We start from the raw sequence: 23,952 nt of genomic DNA on the forward strand, positions 1-23,952 counted from the left end.
CGTACACAGGGTAAGGCTCCTATTTGTTACCTTGACCGCCATTTGCACACAGTGTTCAACCCCGACCCCAGCTCCAGAAGAGTGGATCTCAATCCCAGCTTCACCTAACAAGCCCCTGGGGGACATCTGGTGCGCAGGCTCCACCCCAGGGCCAAAGAAGCCCATCTCCAGCTCTTGGCCCCAGGAGCTAGTACTTTTGAAAAGCACCCTCCAGAGCAGGACCAGGGATGCCCCTGCCCCAGAGGCCCCTCCCACTCCCAATTCCTCCATCCCTATCTCTGACGTGGGTTCCAGAGCCTTCTCTACATCCCCATCCACTGCTGTGAACAATCCCCATTTGCCAGTGTCCTTCTGGAAATGTGGTCCCACAAAAGAGACCTCTCCTTCTCTTAGGGCAGAGTAAGTCTCGACGGCATTTCGGCAGATGAGCTACACCCAGGTCAGCCTCGTTGAGGTAGGGTTCCCCATTCTACGCGTGCACAATTGGTTAGCTGAATCTGAATGCAGGATATTTATCTTAGTTTCACTTTGTTAGCCCTGACTCATTCTGTGGTCTCTGAATAGGGAGGATGCTGAGATTACGCCCGCCAATGTGTGTCGTTCGCGTGTCCTCAACACAGGCCGACAGTCAAGGCCACCCCGGGTCTCCCTCAGGCAGAGTTCTTGGGGCAGCTGAGTGTGGTGGTTCAAAGTACAGCACAGTGGAGGCTGAGACGCAGCCTGAGATGGAATCCAGCCTTGGCCACCGGCCTGCTGCTACCTCTGTTTCCTCATCTAAAATGGGGATGGCACTAGCCCTCCTCTTCCGGGTCCTCGTGCCTGACAGGCAAGGGAGTGCTGCATGGATGTCATGTGACATCATCACTGGTAGTAGCAGCAGAACTGCCATGGGGCTGGTACAACCCCCGCCTTCTGCCTTGGGGGACCGTCTGGGAAGCTGAATTGAAAGTCTCGCTGCGGACAAGGCACTGCTTGAGTTGGCTGTAGTCATTCTCTCAAGAAAGGAAACAGCCTCTCTTTTCTTTGGGAAGGATTATCATTTAATTCACGGTGGAACACAGTAACGGTGGCTGCTAGGGTCCGTAAAACCCAAGTCTTCATTGTCCAGACCAGGGTTCCTGGACCTCTGCGCTACTGACTTTGGACGAGATGGTCCTCTGTCATGCGGAGCTGCCCTGTGCACTGCAGGGGCTTCACAAGCTTCTCTGGCTTCACCCACTCGATTCCAGTAGCAAACCCCTCCAACCCCCTCGACTGTGACAACTTAAACTGTCTCCAAACATTGCCAAATGTCCCCAGGGGAGGGACACACAAAATCACCCCTGGTTGAGAACCACTGGTCTAGATGAAGATACCGTGGGCCAGAGAGACCAAAAGAAATGGTCCAGGTACCGTAGCAACTGGCAACAGTATCCTGCTCTAACATTTGTTTAAAATGATTTCTAGGCATTTGCCAGGCAACAAGAGAATTGCTGGCCTGCAGGTATGCAATCTCCTGCTCCCGGTCTGATATTGGGGCAGCATTTCCCCTAGTCAGCACCTGCTGCTAGAAATAGCTGTTAGGAAGGAACTGAGGAGGCAAAGTACAAAGTAACAACGTTCTGATTGGGAGGAAAAAAATACACCTTTTACCCCCTGCGGCCAGATACCCTAGGAAGCTTCTGCTTTCTCCTCGGTCCCATGCAGAGAAAGGGAAGCAGGTTCTGCCTGCAGAAGGGAACTGGGGTCATCTCTTTAATTAGGCCGACGAGCCTGGTGGGGGGAACAGACCGCAGCGGCCGAGACCGGGCGTGCCCAGCTTTGAGATGAGAGCCCACGGGTCCTTTAATACTGAGCTTAGCTGAAGGTTGATGACAACCCCCAGGGAATGGTTTCTGAATGCCAGCCAAGATTTGGGAGAAGCAGATGAGAAAGGCAAAGTGCAGCAGAAGTGAGAGAAGGGAAAATGTCTACCTTCCCTTAAAAAGCAAGCTCTCTGAAAAGATAAACAATTTTTATGATACGTTGTTTTAATACTAAGAATTCATTTCTCCTTTAAAAAAAATAGCAGAGGGGAAAACTATAAGCTTTGGAATCAGAAAGACCTGGGTTTGAATTCTGGCTTTTAAGAGTGTGGTCTTAAGATTCTCGACCTTTTGGAACCTCACTTATGAAACAGGGATAATGATTCTCAGGAACTGGGCATTAGATGTCAAGCTCCTGACACAGAGACGCAGCTGTACAAATTCAGACTCTAGGTAAGATGGCCAAACAGGCACATGAAAAGATGCTCAACATCGCTAATTATTAGAGAAATGCAAACCAAAACTACAATGAGGTATTAACCCACACATCAGAATGCCCATCATCAAAAAATCTACAAACAATAAATGCTGGAGAGGGTGTGGAGAAAAGGGAACCCTCCTCCACTGCTGGTGGGAATGTAAATTGGTGCAGCCACTATGGGGAACAGTATGGAGATTCCTTAAAAAACTAAAAATACAGCTACCATACGGTAGCTGTATACGGTATGATCCTGCAATCCCACTCATGGGCATATATCCAGAGAAAACTCTAATCTGAAAAGATAAATGCACCCCCAATGTTCATAGCAGCACTATTTACAATAGCCAAGACATGGAAGCAACCTAAATGTCCATTGACAGATGAATGGATAAAGATGTGGTATACATATAAATGGAATATTACTCAGTTATAAGAATGAAATAATACCATTTGAAAAAACATGGATGGACCTAGAAAATATCATACTAAGTGAAGTAAGTCAGATAAAGACAAATATCGTATGATATAACTTACAGGTGGAATCTGAAAAAACGCTACGACTGAATTTATTTAGAAAACAGACAGACTCACGGACATAGGAGACAAACTTATGGTTACCAAACAGGAAACAGGGGGTATAAATTAGGAATTTGGGATTAACAGATACATACTACTGTACATAAAATAGGTAACCAACAAGGACCTACTGTATAGCACAGGAAACTACATTCAGTATCTCGTAATAACCTATAATGGAAAACAATCCAAAAAATAATAGATATATATGTATAACTGAATCACTCTGCTGTACACCTGAAACTAACACAGTATTGTAAATCAACTATACTTGAATTAAAAAGGAAAAAAAAAAAAAGGTGAGAGCTGCAGTGTCACACTACCGCCACTTGCTGGTCACATGATAAAATTGTTAGCATAGAATCCAAGAAGAGAAAAAAAAGGTGCTCAAGCTGTAAAAATTAAAATTAATGAACTGACAGTAAACCTTCCCAGAACCCAAAGTTACGGCATGCTCTCTGTAATCTCAAATGCAGGCTGCCTGCCCCTCCTGGGGCTGGCTCTATGAGAAAGGAGAAACCAAAGGAAGTGCAGGACACAACGACCAGAGCTGAAACCTGTGTTTCTAACTTCTACCGTTAAAACAAGCCTTGTAAAAAATGTCCATGATGACAAAAAATATTTAAAAGTTAGCAAAAATGCAAGTGCTTCAGATTCAAGATTGGCTGTCTAATAACCATAGATTCTGGTGGAAAGATCTGTGGTTAAATGGTTAGAAGGAAATTGGCACACACACACCTTCCATGTGGAAGAGTGAAAGATGGGTACGGTTTTTATACTTGAGGCTGACAAGGTTGGACGGTGGCCTGATGGAGGCAGGTGGAAGTGAAATGTTCAAGAGTCATCTGAAGCAGTGCAGTACTGCTGGTGATGGGCAGCCAGGGTTTCAGAAGAGTAACTCTTGGAATGAAGCAATCAGAGATGGGGTGGAGCCATCAGAACAACCTGACAGTCAAGAGGAGTGGGGAGTTTGGCTGCCACGGCAACGGCCACCACTGAGACCCTCAGCCCACAGCTGGAAGTGGCAGGAGATGGTGTGGCAGGCTGCCAAGCTTGCCGAGACACGCAGGACCCCTCGCAGACAGATGTACAGGGTTCACGGCATTGGCTTGGGCCCTCAGCACAGGTGGGATGCACCCGAAAATGCATTTTGCCTCAGAGCAAGGTATGACAACTAAGTATACTACAAATGACTCCCCCAGGGGTCCCCTGCCACCCACAGTCATACTAACTCTTGGCTAGCACTTCTAGAGAAAATTACCTATAGAGAAATGATTAATCAAAAAAAAAAATCACAGGCTTCCAATGAGATTGCAGAGAATTCTCAGCCAATAGTTGTTGAAGAGATAATTGTTCTGAATCTATCAATAAAGCTCAGCTGCCCTTTCATTGACTGCAAACACCAATTGCTTTCACCCAGGATTATAAGTTGGTGTTCACAGGCTCACCCTGCCATTACCGTGATAAACAGTTTAAACCACAACAGGGTCTGACATGTAGATCAATTCTGGGTCCATAAAGAATCTACACAAGAGGTTCCAGGACAGGAATTTACAGCCACCAGTTTTTATTCTCTCTTGCTGCAAAAATTACTTCTGTCAAACACTTAGGAGAGTGAGGAAAAATGTAAAAAAATTAATTTTTCATGTACTACTGGAACAGCCTTTTTCAACGCAGAAGCTCAAGATGAATATGTTTCTGCATTTAAAAAATTACGCTGAGCAGCATGTGGTGCTTAGTCGGAGTGGGACCCAATCCTCTGTGCTGCAAGCCGGCAGACAGCAATCTGAAACCCTGAGCTGAGCTGTCTGCATTTCCTCTAAGGGCAGATGCGGGTCTCACGTTAGCAACGCCAAATTATATTAGACATTTAATTTTAAACCTCAGGTACTTAAATGTAAAACCTTACAGCAGTAATAGTCATAAAGCAGTGGGGCATTGCATTTCACAGAATGGATTCTTCTTTTTTCCCCCCTTAATTTAACCAGAACCTCCTGTTTTGTAGTTTCACACACCACAAAGTCATCTATCTAATTAGGAGTTGCTCACAGCTGCTTAAAAGACAGAAACCCCCAGGGTACCTGTGCATCTAAAGGGGAAGACTTTACAGAGTTCTCTGGAGCCAAAGTCTTAATTTAGTGTGGACAAGGGGGCAGAGAAAAATGGAAACCCAATGTTATGTATTATCATGTACAATAAAAATGTGGGACAATGGGAAGGCATATTCACCAACACATGGGCATTTGGATTCAAAAGCTGCTTACTTCTCCCTGTCCCTGCTGCTAGCACAGTGTAAGCTTTTTTATGACTCTGACATCCAAACCAGAGACTGGGGTGAGGGAGAGAAAATGATTAAAAAAAAAAAAAAAAAAAAAGAGGGTGGAGTTTGTATTTCACTGCGACGTAAAGAGAAAAAGCATGACAGAGAGCTCTTAATCATTGTTTGTTTCTTTGGTGATTATTTTCCAAGCATGGCAGGGAACATGGATGCCCAAGTTGAGGTCTTGAAATCCATTCATAAATGTGTTTTCTTGAAGTCAGCCGTCAGATCCTGTGCCCTGATCTTATTAACAACTGCTCGGCTTCTGGCAGGATGGTACTAACGGGAGGAAAGCCAGGACGTTACTCCAGCCGCAGGCAGACAGGGCTACTCCACATCCAGGTGGACCCGAATGGCCCAGGATTCTTGACAACATGCACTATGATCTAGGAAGTTTTGCTGGAGCCTGGGACTATGCATTTCTAGGTAACTTGGCCCAGGGGCTGTCAGATACCAGTTAGTCTGTGGACCACACTGAGAAGCAAGGATTTCGAGCAATGGTTCTCAAATTTCAGCATGCAGCATCATTCCAGGGAGGGTTTGCTGGCACAAAGGTTGCTGGGTCCCACCCCTGAGTTTCAGATTCAGTGGGCCTGGGATGGGACTTATGAATCTGCATTTCTAACCAGTTCCCAGGGGATGCTGCTGCCACAGGTCTGGGAAGCATATCTTGAGAAGTGCTGACGTAGACTCTAAGGCCTAGAATCAGGCCACCTGGGTTCACATCCCAGCCTTACCAGGACGTGACTCTGGACAAGCAATATTGAACCCTTCTGTACCAGAGTCTCCCCACCTGGAAAATGGAGCTAAGAGCAGTATCCACTCCACAGGGATCAAATGTGATGATCCATATGAAGCGCTCAATAAATATTAGCTCTTATTATCATTACTAGTGTTTCTCTTTTCAATCATATCTTGGGTGTGACATACCATCCATCCTTAGAAAATAGAGGCATGAAGGAAGATCCCTGAGAAGCTATAGGAATCTTACTTCTGTACAACACTCTGTTGTCTCTCTGGATCTTTGCTATTTAAAATGTCAGCTGTAAGCCTTAAAATAAGATGCTAATTAATTTTGCAATTCTGACCCCTTAATACTCATCTCTCTTCTTCCTCTCTGTCCTCACTTTCCCGCATTCCAACTAATACCCTGCACTTCCTTGTGGCCCCTTGGCTGTTCCATGTTGCCCTTTCCTCCTCTTCAAGTCTCTGTCCAAACTGCCTTCATGTTTAGAAAAACTTCCTCCTGTGGTTTTGCACACACACAATCCATCTGGTTCTTGAAATGTTGCTCAAGTTTCAGTCTCTTTGGGAAGTTTTCCTTGATTAACTCTCTCCATCCTTAAACTACCTGCCCAATTTCACCCCGGGCTTTCTCCATCCACATCCCGCAGTAGGCTCGTACCAGGGCACAGACCGGTTTCTCATCTCCTGTGTTCACGGTTCAAGCTCTGGGGCACCAGGAAGCCTAGTTAGTCTTTCACGAACACACAGTGTGATAGAACAATGGACACCCGGGGCGTTGGCATGTGAGAAATCGCTTTGTAAATTTAAAAACAGCGTTCACCCGTAGGCAACCTCAGTCGTACAGGTACTTTATAAATATGCCCGTACGGACCAATACGATCACCTTCCATGGGAAGAGGCTTCTCACCAAATCAAGGGTCTGGCGCTCACGAAGTCTCTGATGTGACGGTATGGAGGTGCCTTGGCATACACACACATGACCAGATGCAAAGAGCTCTTGGGTAGAGGGAAGGTTAGCTAGGGAGTCTTTATCAAAGACATAATTATGCAAATGGAATATCTGTAGAGAGTGGATTTTAGGTTAATAGGCTGCTTCCATTGCTTTTTCTGGAGAAATATTCTGAGTGTGCGGAGGCAAAGACGTGGGGTGAGGCTCTTGCTTAGGGACTTGTTCTTCTAACCCCCTCCCCAAATATAACTCCTATGGCACATAAGGAACAGAAGCTAGAGACCGCCGCCCTAATCAGGCTGTGGTGGTGACTCAGCAGTTCTCACTCACAGGAGGAAAGCTTTAGAAAGGGTGCTGCTGGGCAAGGCAGTGTGTGCACCAGGCCGGGAAGAGCCAGCTGATGACGCCTGCCCCCCTCAAACGTGGGAGCGCACCTTCTCAGAGGGTGCCAGAATGAACCCACTCAGACAGTAAGGGTAATGCTCGTCGAAAAACGGCTGCATTTCCAAGTATTTGATAATGCAATTAAGCACGTGAACTGCTTGCCCCCCTAAAAAGAAGTAACCATGGCAACCACAGCAGATGCTCAGTGACAGAAGCCACAGATGGACACTGCCCTACATACCTATTGACCACGCAAGGGAGAGAAGAACACACCCATTTAAGATTAGAACACAGAGGCTTGCAGAGGTAAGGCCGCCTGCCAAGGCCACCTGCTCGGCAGGTCGGGGGCCTCTGCCTGGAGCACGGACGTGTCTCCTGAGAAGGCCCGCACCAGGCCTGCCGGGGCACCTGATGACTATGAAGCACAGCTGTCGCGTTACAAGGGAATAAACTGTACGCGGTTAATTTATAATGACTTTAGCCTCTTCATTGAACGTCTTAAGATGCTGTCATGATTTCAGACGAAAGGTGGAACGCCCAGTCCCTGAAGAGGCTGGAGGTAGACGTTCGTTCTCTACCAAAGCATCCTGTTTTGTCTGAGGAAGGAGCCAGGAGCGTGCTGGGCACAGGGCAATGCCGTCCATATGCCCCAGGCCCGCGCCGCTATGGCACCCGCTGGAGCTGCCTTTCGAGACCTCACTCCTCCTCCTTGGTTTGGAGATGCCTTTTCTTTAAGGCCTCTGCTCGGCGGCGTCTGATGGAGGAGCATGGAGTAACTAGAAATAAGGATGATGTTTATCCAAAGCACACGTCCTGCTGCAGCAGCTGCTGGGTCTACAGGGAAGACCTGATGCTGAATCTTTTAATTAGGACAAATTATGCTAATATTACTCTAAAACCCTGTCTGAGAGATGACACACTACAGTGGGAATTCCTTTAAATACCGGTGAACAGGCCATAGACAAAATGCCATAGGCAAAGCATGTTGTGGTAAAGTGCAGCCTCAACGCTGCATAATTCACGCACTCACACATATGTCAAGATAGTTTCCAGTGTGCACATTTGTTTCCCTAGAAGCTGCCCATACTTAAAAAAAAAAAAAAAAAAAAAAGGCAAGAGGGAAGACTCTCCAAAACTTAGATGATATACCAGGAATCTTGGAAAACGGATAAGGAGAATGAATTATGTGTTTTCCTTTGATGCAAAAACACCGCAAAGCCTAACCACATAAAATGCACACTAATGATGGAAAGTGTAGGCCACATCATGTAGGGAAGTGTGATCAGGGGCATACCACCTGCAGTCGGGTCTCAGCCCTGCCTGCGGTCTCAGTTTCCAAATCTGTCAAGTGGGAATGAACATCTACCGCTCCCTGCACCAAAGAAGGACACGAGATGCTGTGGGTGAGACAGCCGATCAAGGATAAAGCGCTCCACGGGTGGAAGGTGGGCCAGGCATCGTCGACAGGGTGGCCGCACTCAGAGCGGAGCTCGGGGCGTCATGTCCAGCCCCTGGTTTACAACCGAGGACTGCGAGGTGGCCGCAGGTCCGTGGGGCTGTGCCCTCTCTTACCACTGCTGATGGCTGAGTTTGCAATGACCGTAGCCTCGCTCCACTGGTCGGCACTGGAGACAGAGTAGGACCGTTGCTGCATGCCGTCCGGTCGGCTGTTGAAGGAGCCCAGGCTGACGCCGCTCACCATCTGAGACCCAGGCGCACTAGTGACATTCCCTAGGAATAAACAAGTCAGGTGAACACCAGCGCGCACTGCACACCCGAACCGGCACGAGTTAGTCTAGGGGCTTACGCGCCTGCACACCGTGGACCTGACACCGAGAGCAGCCGGCGTCCCGATACAGGGCAAGTGGAAGCATCACACGAAACAAGGTTCCAGAGGAAAATAGGGTGAAGCAGGTCTTATGGTGCTTGACAAAGGAACCTGATGCTTCAGATGGCTACACTCACCACAATCCAAGACAAAGATGCACACCACCGCCGCCGCCATCTCTAGATGGAGTAGCGGTGAAGACAAAAGACCCACTTTTGGGAAAAGCGATATTCCTGGCAGGCCAGCGAGCCGGGCACTGAAGGAGCCCTGCTGCATCCACATATCAATGGAAATGAAATGATCACCAGTCGGGGGTCAACTGTCTGATGCCAGAGGATTACTTTCGCGGGGAAGATATACTTTATGATCAACACAAATCAAAGTTGCCAGATGCGACATCGGTGGAAACGCAGACTCTTAAACCAGGTAAGTTGACTCTTAACCTTGAGAAGACTACACAGAGGAAAAATAACCTTAGCAACTTCACAGCACGCACATAGACTGCGATGAAAGATGGTTCCATTGTATACTTAATGATTTGAATCAGTTGCTTAACATCAAAATGAATTACGATCTGGTCACACCAATTTTAGACTCAAAAACATAATGAAGTGCCTTTCTCTAAAGCTCTGCCAATCATACCTTGCTGCCAGTGAGTTCGTTTGTTAGATCTGTAGGCAGATCTTCAAAGGTATTAAAGGTATTAGGTTTCTTTTTTTAAATGTTCCTCCCATTGTTTTAGTTTGGAACCAATTAAGTTCAAAATTGTTTTCATAGAAGGTTTTCATAGCACAAGATTTTAAATACACAGACCATATTAGTAGTTCCCAAATCTGGCCAATTACCAGAATTACCCGTGGAGCTTTTTAAAAATAGAGGCTTCAAGAAATTCACATTTCGATTCAGGAGGTCTGGGGATAGAGCTTCAGGGGATACGCATTTTCAAAAGGACTTTGGTGATGCTGGTGAGCAGCCAGAGGTAGGAACCAGGGCTCCACCACAAACAAGGTCCTCACTGTAATCGCACAGAGCATCCGGAAGTGACAACATCGTCAATGAAACACAAACGTGAGCAAATAGGACAAACAAGCGGTTAATGAAGAGGAAGAGTTTTGCTTTGAAAAATATATTTCTACCTTAAAAAATGATGCCGATTTTATGCTGTTGTGGGAACTGGGTACATTTTGAATGTCGTAAAAGTAAGTATTCCTAGGCAGGTTTACCGGATTCCAGAAACAAAGCCAAAAGTACCACCTAAGAAAGGAAGAATGGGAGCCCACACATCTTCCTGAGTGCGGGCCTCATAGCAGAAGCAGCTGCACCGCCTAGGAGCATCTTCGAAATGCAGGCTCCCTGGCCTCACCCTCGCCCCTGCTTTTTAATAAGAGCCCCAGGTGACATGTGCACACGTGAAAATATGAGTGGGCTTGCAGGAGAGCTCCGATTGATTTAAAAACCAAACACTTAAACCAGAAAATAACCATGGACACGAAACAAAAACTACAACGAAAGCTCTTCCCTGCTGCGGACCACTGAGATCAAAGATGCTCCCAGGAAGTGCACCCACCCTGGCTCCTCGGCTGAGCTGCAGAGGGTCTTGAGCCAGTTTCCCATCTCCCTCCTCACTCTGATGTTCTGATTTTAGGACCTGTCCGAGCCCTAAAAAAGCGGAACCTCGTGCATCCTGAATGGCAGCGTCAGCCAGAGCTGGCGCCCGCTCCAGCACCGGCCCTCAGCAGCCTGGGTAGCAGGGCTAGGTGCGTAGCATCTCACAGGTACAGAGTAGCCAAGGCTCAGAGAGGCAGCAGTAAGGTCCTCCGGGTTTTCTCCAAGTGTCATCCATCATTTAGGGCGCCCTGGAGCTGTCTTCTGGGTGCGCTTCTCCTCGGCCAGATCCCTGTACAATAGGGCGCTGTAACAGCCGGACAGCATGCCCAGCAGCTGACCAGGCGTACCTGTCGGGCAGCATGGCAGGGTCTCCTCCGGGCCCTGTGCTGACACCCGCATCTGCCACCGCCTTCTCCCCACACCTTCTATACCCTGCTCCCTTCTGAGGAGGGCGCCTGTTGGGTTACCTCTGGCTCCCAGCTGGGCTGAACGAGGGGGAAGCACAGGAGTGTGAAGTGGGGATGTGCATCCCTGGCCCCCCTCCCTGAGCGGGCGCCCTGGGCTAGCTGTCCCTTCGCTGGAGGCTCGCCTGGGCCACCCCCGCCCTCCTTTCCCTTCGGGTCCGTGGTGGTCCTGGTGCCACTGTGCCAGCCCTGGTGCCTGTACTACCTCCCGGCTTCTCTCTGCCCACACCTCTGTCCCTTTGCAAAGAAACCCTTCTGAGCAGGAGGGCGTGGACCTCTGCCTTCCCTTCCCTGTGGGGACCCTGGTCCCGCACGCCCACCATTTAAGAGGGGTTCACAACTCCTCCTGAGGCTCTGAGGCCCCTTCCACTTTCACCACGTGAATTCATAAAAACGCTAACGTTAAGGGACTTCCCTCGTGGCGCAGGGGTTAAGAATCCACCTGCCAATGCAGGGGACACGGGTTCAAGCCCTGGTCCGGGAAGATCCCACATGCCGCGGAGAAACTAAGCCTGTGTGCCACAACTACTGAGCCTGTGCGCCTAGAGCCCATGAGCCACAACTACTGAGCCCGCGTGCCACAACTACTGAGCCTGTGCACCTAGAGCCCGTGCTCTGCAACAAGAGAAGCCACCGCAATGAGAAGCACACATACCGCAACGAAGAGTAGCCCCTGCTCGCCACAACTAGAGAAAGCCCACGTGCAGCAACAGAGACCCAACGCAGCCAAAAATAAGTAAATAAATAAAGAAATAGATAAAAACTAATGTATAAAAAAAAGAGCTTTATTTTTTAAAAAAGCTAATATTTTTATGGTGGGTGGAAGGAAAAGGAAGCGATGGAAAGAGAATAGGAGAAAAAGCACAACGAGAAGCTGCATGTGGGCTGCGACCCCACTCTGAGCCGGGCCCCCTGAGCCCCCCTGCCCACGGGGACACCTACTGTTTGGTGAGCATGTCAGGGGGATGATTCCTCCCTCCCTTCAGCGCTCATCTGTATCCCTGACAAGTCATTATCAAGGGTGGGATTTGTTCACAAAACCTCATTTCATACCACCTGTAGGCACACAAGGTCAAAACACCTGAAAAACCAAAAATAAATTCACCATCCATCCGTCTTTGGGCAGATGAGTCCAGTAGTGCCCCTTTCCTTGTTCATTCTGTCTGGGGTGTGGCTCCGAGGACGACCAGCCCCAGACCCTCCTGACATACCCCAGTCAAAAGGTAGAGAGAATTATCATAGTGCATCTAGCACTGACTACTTGGTGCCAAAGTCCAGGAATAAGTAGCCACAGGCACTCAGGACAGCCAAGTCCATCTGAACTCTGGGTCAGGGACGCAGGAAACATTCAAACAGAGACATCGGATAAAGAGGTAGTCTTAGGATGACAAGTTCTTCATCTTAAGGCCAAACATCTACCAGGGAAAGAGTAGATTCCTTCAAATGTACAAGCTAATGAAAAACTATGTGATGATGCTGATCATACATCTGGTTTTTAAACTTCCAGCTGTTTGTCGAATGGAATTTTCAGCACATTAAGCTGCTGGTGGATCCACTCTGGGGTTTAGCTCCTGAGGGGCCCCCAAGGAACCAAACTGGGATCTCTGGGGTGAAGAAACTCCTGTCAAGGCTGTGTGGTCCTGGTGTCTGATTGCAGAATCCGTACAAGACCCAAAACAGCTGCATGGAATCATTCAGAAAGCCCACCCTGAGGGCCCTCCAGCTGGCGAGGGTCTTCTTATCCCAACCACACCCAATTCCCAACTGTCAGACTAAACAGAGACACCATGACACCATGACTGAATTTTGGCCAAATGAATGTGTGTACATGGACACATGGTTATAGAAGTAAAATTTTAAAACAGATCCATAATCTTGGGGCCTGGCGTCTGGGGTGAGCTCATAGATGTGTTTTTGCTTAGAGGGCAATGATTTCTTTTTTAAGTAGAATTAAGTTGGGAGTGTGCATCTAAAAGTCTGTGGTTTCTCGCATTGCTTGAAAAATAAGAAGATGCGGCAGCCATGGGCCTATGTTTATGCTCAGAAACAGTTAGATGACTTCATGCCTTGAATCTGTCTGGCATGTCTTGAATTGTCTGAATCTACGCCGCAAGAAGCCAGGGCCCACACCAGCCCTCCTGCCCCCACAACTTCACTCAATTACCTGCCTGCCTAGTTCCTGATCTTTGGTGACCACGAGTTACAAAATCTTCCAAAAATATACAGAGGACGATTCTCATTTCAGAAGGAAAACATTCCTCATTTTCTCTCAAGAGAGTAAATCTCTTTTTTATACATGCCCATTCACTTTAATTTCAGTTAAAATGTTTCTGAAAATCAAATAATAAAACATCAACTAATTGTGACATAAGGAAACAAAAAAAATTATGAAGGGTAAGAAATATTGTTTCTGCCCTAAATATATATACACAAACAGGTGCTTGCCTGTAAATGTAAATGCATAAAGACACATGTTCCAACTCTGAAGCAAACCAGTGGTCCACAGACTTGGTCCCGACACTGTGAAAGTAGCCTTGCTGGCTTAATGTGGCTCATGACACATCTTGTCCCAAGCATGAGCAGTCTTGAGCCAGTGGTCATATTTTGAGGCCTTTCTACTTAACTTTGAGTAAATCCTTCAGTCAAAGCAAACAACTACCCTCCAACTGTTTCATGAATATCTTTAGTAACTATACAGAGTTAAAATCTAATGATAGTATTTTATGTCATAATTTCTGATGCTTATTTTCAAGGGCATGCACGCACACACACACCCAACAGAGGCTAGTGCGTAAGTTCATTTCTGTTCCTGAATGAACCTAACTAACGGGTCAAGTAATACTGACCTGTCCCTGCCCTACGTGTTAGCACTCAGGGAGTGTTCGCCACTTTTGAAAACAGCTCTAAGCATATAAGGAGGTGCTAAGTTTCAAATCACTTTCTCTCCTCTCAAAGTACTCAAGGGTGACCTCTCTCATCGAACGGCAATTCATTTCACATTAATAAGTTATTAATTAAGGCTGTGGATCTGGAGTTCTCACTTGTGACTTATCTGATTCCCTGAGAGCGAAGGGTCTTAAAAATCAAGACCACCTGCGACCAAGTGATGCCTAAACACTGTTCTCAGGGCAGTCAGGGTCAGCCTGAAGTGAGGCCGAGGCCTCGGTGCCCGGTGATCAAGAGAAGAGCTGGGGATCTAAAGCCCACATGGCCCACAACGATCCACAGAAGCACCTGGCTCGGGGCGGGGCGGCTGCCGTGTTGATTAGCTACTCACCGCAGGGGCACACGGTCTGAGAGGAGCCCTGCCCGACCAGGGCCCTGGTGATGCCCAGGGGAGAAAGACTGCTTCCTCTCCCAGCCAGCTGACCACCTAAACCGTATCTGTTTGCTGCAGAATTTCAAGAAAATAAGACAAGAGGCTGGGGTCTCTCCAACAGGGGGGACTCAGAACAGGGCTGGAACTTGCTGTCTTTCAGGCACGTCTGTGTTTCTCTAGAGAGAAGAGATTCCACAAGCCAGACTGGGACGTCCCCTCCCCTGGAGCACAGGGGGCAGGTCTAACAACTGGTTCTAGCTCACTGAGCTCCGAGCAGACACAAGGCCTTAACAGGAGGCGGGTGGTTGCTTGCCTCCCCGAGATGCGCACCAGGGCTGTGCCTGCCTGTGGGTGGGAAGGGCACTTTCATCTTTCCTTCCCTTCTCTCCCCTCATATCCCCGTCTTCCACCCTCCCTGGGCCCGAGCTCTCCCAGGAGACCCCCCTCCTGCTGGGAGACAGGTCCACGGGTCCCTCACGGCACGGCACAGGGGGGTGGCAACTTTTTGCTCTGATGACCTTTTCAGGAATGTCTGTGCAGTGAACAGACTTGGATGATGGAGAGACCGTCTTCCTCCACAGGAGGGCGGATTTGTGTGTTGTCGGGATGATAACGTCACGTTCCAGGGCAAAGGCTGGGCAGGCGTGCCTGTACCCCATTATACAAGACTGGGGTTTCCTCAGCTCGGGGTTCCTCTCCTGTAATGGGATGCACTGTGTATGCTGGTGTCACCTGGCCCCGAGGGAACTGGTGCATGACACTGCTGAGACTCTGGCCACTGCTACTGCTGTGAGTAACAAGCTGTCATTTGTCCTGACCCAGGGGTCTCACCATCCAGGAAACAGGCAGGCTGGCTGAACTTGCAGGGAGGGTCAAATCGGACCCTGCACAGTCCTGGCCACCAGTTCTAACACCGACCTACTACATTTCCTTGTCTCACTGCATGGAACCCCTGCTGTGCCAGGCACGATGAGGAAGACAGTGCCTGGACCAGCCACCGTCTGGTCCAGAAGAAGGTCTCAGACAAGCCCACGAGTGGCCAAAATGCAGGGCAAGGAACACAAGACCCGTGAGAAGGTCAAAGAGGCAGGATATCATGCCTGCTGGAAGCTTCAGGAGAAACTTCATGGAACACTGTAGATTTATTTTAGACTTTGGAATTGGCCCATCTCTGTCAATAATAATATGGAAAGAGGGGACACTACCTACCACTATCCCCCGACAACCCAGCCTGATGTAAAGCTTTCACAGAACAGCCCAATTCGTTTTTTGTCTCTTAAAAGATTCCTCTTTTTTCTTTCACATCCCTCTGGATTAAAATCACACCAACATAAACAGATGAATGGATAAAGAAGATGTGGTGTATGCACACACACATACACACACTGGAATATTACTCAGCCATACAAAAGAATCACAGTTTGCCATTTGCAGCAACATGGATGGACTTGGAGGTCACTATGCTAAGTGAAATAAGTCAGACAGAGAAAGACAAATGCTATATGATATCACTCAATGTGGAATCTAAAAAATACAACAAATTAGTGAATACAACCAAAAAAAGAAGCAGACCCACAGATATAGAGAACGAAGTAGCTGTTACCAGTGGGGAGACGGGAGTAAGTGGTACAAACTATTAGGTATAAAATAAGCTACAAGAATATACTGTACAACACAGGGAATATAGCCAATAGTTTATAGTAACCCTAAATGGAGTATAACCTTTAAGAATTGTGACTCACTATATTGTACACCTGTAACTTATACAATATTGTACAGCAACTATACTGCAATAAAAAAATTTAAAAATAAAAAAGGACAAAAAAATCATACAGACATGCAGAAACAATCCACCAGAACACACGTACAAGAATGTTCATGGCAGAATTATTGAGAATGGCTGAAACGTCCATCCATCCACCATGGGTATCTCAGGGTAGATCCACACCAATAAGAATGAATGGCCTCTGACATGGGCCACAACAGGACAGACACCACAGACAGGATGTGGATCCGAAGAGGACAAACACAAGGGCTCCACTTGTCCTGGTCCCATACAACCATACGATGGGTCAAACCCAACAGGCAAAGCCCATCTACGGAGTGGGAAATGAGACGATGCTCACTCCCGTGTGTGTGTAGGGGAAGATGTGAACAGTGATGGGATGGGGCCCGGGGGCTTCCTGGGCTGCCGGCCACCTGCTGCGATTTGACTTATGTGCTGGTCACCCGTACACTTAGCTAGAACTTAGGATTTTGCACTTTGTAAGTGTATGTTACTCAATAAAATGTACCCCCCAACCCCCAAAAAACTCATTTCAATGGTTTGTGAATGCAGAGGTCAGATCAGGAAGTATGAGAAGAAGTCACCAAGGAGCAAGGAGACAGTTTCACCGGTGTTACATCCCAAAGAGAGGCCCAGCCCTGCAAAGCATGGGATGCTGGCATCCAGAGGAAGCGAGGCACAAAAGGACCCATTTGGTATTGCCTCAGTATTTTTCTTTCCCCAAACAGTATCTGCGTTATGATGACACACGTGGTCGACTTCCTGGCGCATTCTGAACACAGGAGAGTGTGTCCTCAAAGATCCCCTCTACTGACCAGCTGGCTGCTGGCCTTGCTGAGCAGGGGCGGCCGCATTAGGATGCTAATCCACGGAGCCCCACACCAGTGCCTTGATATGGAGATGTGTGTGCCCACTGGGCCAGCTGATTAGTGCAAGCTTCCATGTGTCAAAAGCGCCAGATTCTTCCCAAAGAATAATTTTAGCTTTGCTTACATCCCTAAAGTGTAACAGTTGATTTGAAAAGGTACTTACCTCCACCATATGCTATTTTTCTTTAAACAATTTGCATTTCAAAGTGAATATGGCATTTATAGCTGCCTGATCTCACACGAGCATGAAAAAGATACTGGTTTTCTATTGAAAGAGAATGTTTTCATCCACCAAATGACATCAAAGGGAGAATTCCTCTTTTAAGCTATAGGCTTATTACATTAAAAATAGCCTGTTCTGATTTTTTAAAATATACCCTGAAATAAGGCTTTTCATAGCATTTAAATAGAGATTCATCAACAATCTTTTTTTTTTTTTTCTTAATACAGAATTCTGCTCACTGCACATCCTGATTTTGGTCTACCTTCAATAATGAGACTTGACCCTACCAAGGCTTCAACTAGGAAAACAATACTTGGCATTTGACTTATTGGTGAAACAGCCTGGAAAAGGGCAGAAATGCTTGGTGATGGTGATAATGAAGTTTTTCGTACACTGAGAGTGGAGGAGAGAAACCCAAAGAAGATGCTACGAGCACATGAGTGTGAAACAGACATTTACGTCCATTGTGGGACTTTGTAATTTTTTTGAAAAATCATAATTACAGAAATAGGATTGATAGGAACTGACTCTTCCCCTCGAAGGCCTCACCCTCTGAAATAGCGATTGCTCTTATAGGTCCTTTTTCATTCCTATGTGGCTTCAAATGTTATAAAAACTCAGAGTTCAAGGCTACTGTGCAAACCTACAGCTACACCATGCCCTATCCCGAGTGTGGGTGGGAAAACCAGGTCTGCTGGAATCAGGACTGGACGACCGAGGCTCTTCTAATGGCCACATCACTTCAAACTAGGCCTTCGCCATCTGTTCCATCCTCTAATTATAAACCCAAAAATAATATAATTCACAACACTACCATAAAAAGTGAGATACAAATGATTTAAGTGCCTGTGAGGAGGGCCCATTCGCCGCAGTATTTGCATTGGAAATCTGCCCTCCTTTTGGCAACCAGGATTTCAGGCTAAGAGGATTTTTTTTTCCAAGGACACCTTCAGTAGCTTTTCTTAAAGATGCAGGCATTCAGGACTCCACATTATGTGATACTTGTTTCGTAAAAGCGTGCAATTCAACACATCTACTATTGAGATAGGAATCTTGTGTTTCTCAGAATGCTATGCATTTTTTTTTTTTTTGGTTATATGTTTTCTGCAGTATGCTTACCAGAGAAAAAAGGATGTACAGAGTCCAGACCCAGTGGTAATGACAAATGTAATTACACTAAATGCAACACGGTGGCCATGCCCAGAACTGAAAATCCTGGAACTAGATAGTTCATGGTTATTTCCTAAAATGTAGAAATAGCTCATTTTATTCTGATTTCTCCCTGTTCTAATGATGATGTCATGGGGAAAAAATGGGAGTATGTTTTGTACTATAAATTACTGAAACTTATTTTGCAAGGTTATGCAGATACACAAATAATGTAAAATAGAAGTCTACCAAAATCCCATCTAATAGATCAACTCATTATTGAACATATGCATATATTTTTCTTAATTATAACAACAGAAAAGATGTAATATTCTATAACACTTCTGTATTATGACTTCCCAGCCATTTCCCCATGTTGTTCCAAAACCTTCAAATAATTTCAGACAGGGCTTCCCTGGTGGCGCAGTGGTTGAGAGTCTGCCTGCCGATGCAGGGGACACGGGTTCGTGCCCCGGTCCGGGAAGATCCCACATGCCGCGGAGCGGCTGGGCCCGTGAGCCATGGCCGCTGAGCCCCTGCGTCCAGAGCCTGTGTTCCGCAACGGGAGAGGCCCCAACAGTGAGAGGCCCGTGTACCGCAAAAAAAAAAAAAAAAAAGTAATAATAATAATTTCAGACATGTAACATCTTACAGATTTAATGTAGATAACTTACACTGCCATTTTCCTACATCTGGATAGTTTTGATTGCTTGCAATTTCTCATCATTATAAACAATACTGCAAAGGACATCTTCTACTTTTAGACTTTTCCTTAGGCTGACATCCCAGAAGAGTTATTATTGGGGTAAACAGCATTAACATCTTTCTGACTCGTCATATATGTTATTAATTAATTTTCTTAATGACCCGTGGGCTAAAAGAAGATGGAACCTGGGCATCCTGAAAACAAGTCAGTTCAGAATTTGTTAAATGGATAGAACAGTAACAATGATGATAAGATGGAGATAATAATGATGATGATCATAATATGCCCCCTGTGGTTAATACAAGGACCAAATTACATAAAGCACTTCGTATACTGCAAAGCCTCTGAAGACAGTCGTTGTCATTAATTTTGCCAACAGTGAGTTGTCCTTTTCTCTACAGTTTAATTTTTTAGCAAAAATGGTGATACTGCTAATTTTGTTTGACTTTAAAATCTAAGAAGTCTGGATATTTTACTCCTGTGTCTCTCGTGGCGGTGTCTCTTCGTGTGTAAACTGCTCGGACTGTTTGCCTCCTATCTGTGTTTTGGTGTCCTAGCCATTCATCACTTCACATGAGCCCAAACACTCATTCACCGATGGTGTTTCTTGAACACCTACTCCTGTATATGGACCAGTACAGCATTTAGCATTGGGACAACTCGGCGACAGTCTTCCCACTCCTAGTCTCCCCAAATTCCAAAGGTAATGCCAAAGTCATCAGAAGTAGAGTTCATAAAAGGAAAGACAGAAAGGAAAGAAATCATGTGCTTGGGACATAAGGCAAGCAATGGATGAATGAGATTACCTGACGGGCAAGGACAGGTGAGTTACAGTATCCATGGTCCTGCTTACATCCCATCTCTGGGATGCTGCTCCACCTTGGGGATGGGTAGAATTTGGTGTTTGGTATAAATTAAGAAGAAAATATTAAGCACAATCAGAAGGTACGTTCTGATATTTGGAAAGAGTTTAAATATTTATTGCAATGACAAAATCTGCCTTTTCCAGTTGGGTGGCCCAGCATTCATCACTGCAAAACGACACCTGCACTTCTCATCCTGCCCATTTATATCTATCTGCCTGAGGAACACTTGCTACTATGGATTCTGACGCTGTCTATGGAGAGTGTCACCATAATGCTTACTTATGCTTATGCACATGATGCTTACACAATGCTTACTTACCTACAAGCCATTTCTTGGTACGGGTTACATGAACAAGTTTATATGCAATACAGTTATAATGAGGTATGGTGACATTACACAAAAGGAGGCTAAAACTAAGGATTTTTTTAAGCAATAAAATATGAGTATAGCACTCAAGTAATAATGTTTTCTAAAACAGAAAGTCCAAGATGCTCATATCATCTTCTCTCCTAGTTTCTTATTTGGTTCTATGCCCCCAGCAACTTAATTCAATAGTTCAGGGCTTCCCTGGTGGCGCAGTGGTTGAGAGTCCGCCTGCCGATGCAGGGGACGCGGGCTCGTGCCCCGGTCCGGGAAGATCCCACATGCCGTGGAGCTGCTGGGCCCGTGAGCCATGGCTGCTGAGCCTGCGCGTCTGGAGCCTGTGCTCCGCGGCGGGAAAGGCCACAACAGTGAGAGGCCCACGTACCGCAAAAAAAAAAAAAGTTCAGTTTCCTCCTTTGCCATGCACAATAGTCCTGTCTTTAAAATATTCTTTCTCCTCCATCTGATACCTACAGTAGGTGTGTTTCGCACGAAATTCAGTGCGACTTGACAGCACTGCTTTGAGGGAAGTCTTCCCTGGCTCTCACTGAATTTTATAAGCCCTTTCAGGGAGGTGGCCACACAGCCCCACCCCCAGAAGTGCTCACTTGGACTTCTTCCTCCCCCATCCAGGCTTCATAGAACCATCTCTTAGGACTGAACAGAGAGAGCCTGTAGGGGGTGAGGGCACTGAGGAACTCCATGCTTGCAACTCTTGATGACGTGAAGGGGAATGCTTGTTTGTGGGCCAGGATGTTCTGGGGTTTAACCACTCACTAGGAATATTCCAGAGGGAGAAGCGCAGTCTCTGTATGCGTGGTTTCTCAAGATGCCAGGCCACAAGGTTTGGAGCTGGTAAAACATCATGACTACTTGGAAAAGTTCTCCTCTGCCAATGTGGGAATGATTATGGAGCAAGTGGGCCAACCACAGACTTGACTCTAGCACAGAAAGGCTCTAACCCAAGGCCCTGGTCCCAGCCGAGACCCCGGCCAGCTACCTTGCTGAAGGCCGTTGGGTCAGTGAAAGCCGCCCTCTTTCCTAGAGCTTTCCCAATGCTGACCATTTTCCCAATCTTGAAAGCATCATGTCAACAGCTGAAACGCTATTCTTCACTAAACACACACATTTTTGAGATGGGGGAAAAGTTTCTAAAGCAACTTTTATTTACTTATCGGGATATCTGTTCTCATAGAGATGTATGGCTCAGTATCTCCATCATCTTTCTATGTTTTTAACGAAAATCATCAAGGATTAACTTGCTTTTGTCAGTTCTTACAGAAAAGAACACTCCATTTAGAGTTCAAATGATTGAAGACAGTTTCCTTAAACTGGAAGGTATGGCTTTGATTTATATGTGAACTGTACCCCAATGATCTTGACCACGGAACGTTGAAATGGAGGAACCGTTATCTGAAAGCAAACAATACTTACTCTCAATATTTATCACTTACATCTCACATGATGGGCGATACTCAGGAATATTTACTTAATGCAAAAATAATTGCTAGGTCACGAAGCTAGGAGAGGATAACAAAGGAAGAGAAATAATGGTCTACGCCTCAAAGAGTTTACAATTTAATGATGGAAACAATGTAGCACACATTTGCCTATATCTCAGTGGGAGAAACATCTAAACACAGAAAAAACTAACAGTAAGAAGGCATTTCTCCTAAAAGAAGATGCCAAAACTCTTATAAAGAATCAAATAATAACTTTAGAACCATTTCATTTCAGATGTCACCAACTTCTTCAAATTTTAGTCTTAGAGAAACCCCACAAAACGTTTTAAACCTAAAAATAATGAATTATTAATTAGCCATCAAAACCTACTCCAATAAAACCTAGTTTATGGAAGCAGACATCACCACGCGATACTGGTTTTGGGGAGTATTCTCCAGCAAATTGATTCTCAACCAAGAAGGCGACCATCTGCAAGTGCTCCACCAAAGCTGCTAGAAGGGTGTTTGGCCAAAGCATCCAATTTATGTATCAGCGGATTCATGCTGTAAACAGAATCCAAAATGTGGGAAATAATCGGGTGACCAAGGGCTCTGATGTCCTAATGAGCCTGCGGCTCGACCCACCAGGAGGAGACTACTCATCTGGTGCACAGAACAGATTCTACAGACTCCAGGGTTATGAAGATGTCTTCTAGACCATTTGAAACTAAACAAAGAAAAACTTTGTTTCTACAAGACAACCACGGATCTAGTTTTGATGCTGCATGTTGCGTTATTATTATTATTTTTTAAAATAGCTATTACCACTGTAGCAGCAGCTTAGCGACTCAGCGTCTGCAGTGTGAGCAGTTTTGATAAACAGCCTCTGCGGGCCACACAACGGGGATAATGTATCCTTAAGTACCGCCAATGAGCTGCCATTCTGCACAGCCAATTACTTCTGTGCGTCTGTCACTCAAAGGAAAAATGACTGAGCCCATTAGATCAAACCTTTGTCACTGTTCCTAATGCACTCTTAGGCCTCATTAATCTCCGGGAGCAGCAACAGAGCTGCCGGGGTCTCATTGCCTCCCCCGACCAGGCCCACGTGAAGCCTCTCATCTCTCCCCCAAGTGTTCCGCGTTAATCAAGCTCTCCTTATTACCCCAGTCCCTGTCACGGCGGAGAGCGCGCTCCCTCTTAAATGCTCTCATTATGACCCATCTTTAGAGCCGGCTAAGTGGAAAAAAAAAAAGAGAGAGGGAGAAAGAGGATGGGAGAGAAAGAGGAGAGGAAAAAGCAAGTCCGATCACATTAATATTCATGACACTAATTACTATTCTAGGTCACTGAATATTCATGCTATTAGTTGGGGTTTTTATGGGTTTGCTGGATGCCCTGATTACTGAAGTGTGGAGGGACACAGCATGGCTGAGACTTTCGATGTCCGCAGCGGTTCAATACTCAAAACACATTGAGATCCCTGCCCCCACCCCTGGAAAATCAGCCTCAACCCTCCAGACGGCTTTCATATTTTGAAACCGCTGGGGGCCTGAGTGGGGGGAGGTGGAGGACGACGCGGAAAGGTCTCCCCGGCTCACAGGTCTCAGCATCAATCTGGTTATAGGATAAAAACACACCCACAGCTGCAAATACCCAACAAAGACACACGTTAGGGATGAGAAGATAGCTGTCATCTAGGAAGCAAACGTCGCAACCAGGAGTTAGGGCGAACACAGGAATAGAGAGAGGATGGACACACAGACCCGGAGCAGAGACCCCCATGGAGACCCAGGGGAGTCCTGAAGGGCGTTTCTCTGGCTGCCCAGCTCACTGCCGTCACGGGGGGAGCTGTGGGTTGCGGTGCATGGGTTTAATTGATTCTGACCCACTATGTCTACTCTAAGGCTAAATAAACGCTTCATGGCATTTACCAAAATTAATTCAAAAACATCATTTCTCAACCCTCTTCCTTTCTTTTCTTCACTAGTGACGGGCACGACTATTATGATGCATTCCTGATACAGTTCTGAAGAGTCACCCCGGGTCAGGCTTTGGAGAGGCATGCAGTGTGTTATCCTTTCAAG

At 46.4% G+C, this 23,952-nt stretch overlaps 1 protein-coding gene across 2 annotated transcripts in view; it reads right to left on the minus strand.

Moving 5' to 3' along the window:
- AGAP1 (ArfGAP with GTPase domain, ankyrin repeat and PH domain 1) overlaps positions 1–23,952 on the minus strand; it is a gene marked incomplete at both ends in the record, with an annotated part of 558,849 nt that overhangs the window by 149,034 nt on the left and 385,863 nt on the right. Inside the window, one exon of one of the 2 annotated variants that reach the window (XM_079710780.1) lies at positions 8,814–8,972. The exons of the other annotated variant lie outside the window; for it this stretch is intronic. Coding sequence (XP_079566906.1) covers positions 8,814–8,972 — 159 coding nt within the window. The remainder of the gene's footprint in view (positions 1–8,813; positions 8,973–23,952) is intronic. 2 annotated transcript variants of the gene reach the window in all.

The sequence above is a fragment of the Hyperoodon ampullatus genome (assembly GCF_949752795.1).
Source record: "Hyperoodon ampullatus genome assembly, chromosome: 8".
NCBI lineage: Eukaryota > Metazoa > Chordata > Mammalia > Artiodactyla > Ziphiidae > Hyperoodon > Hyperoodon ampullatus.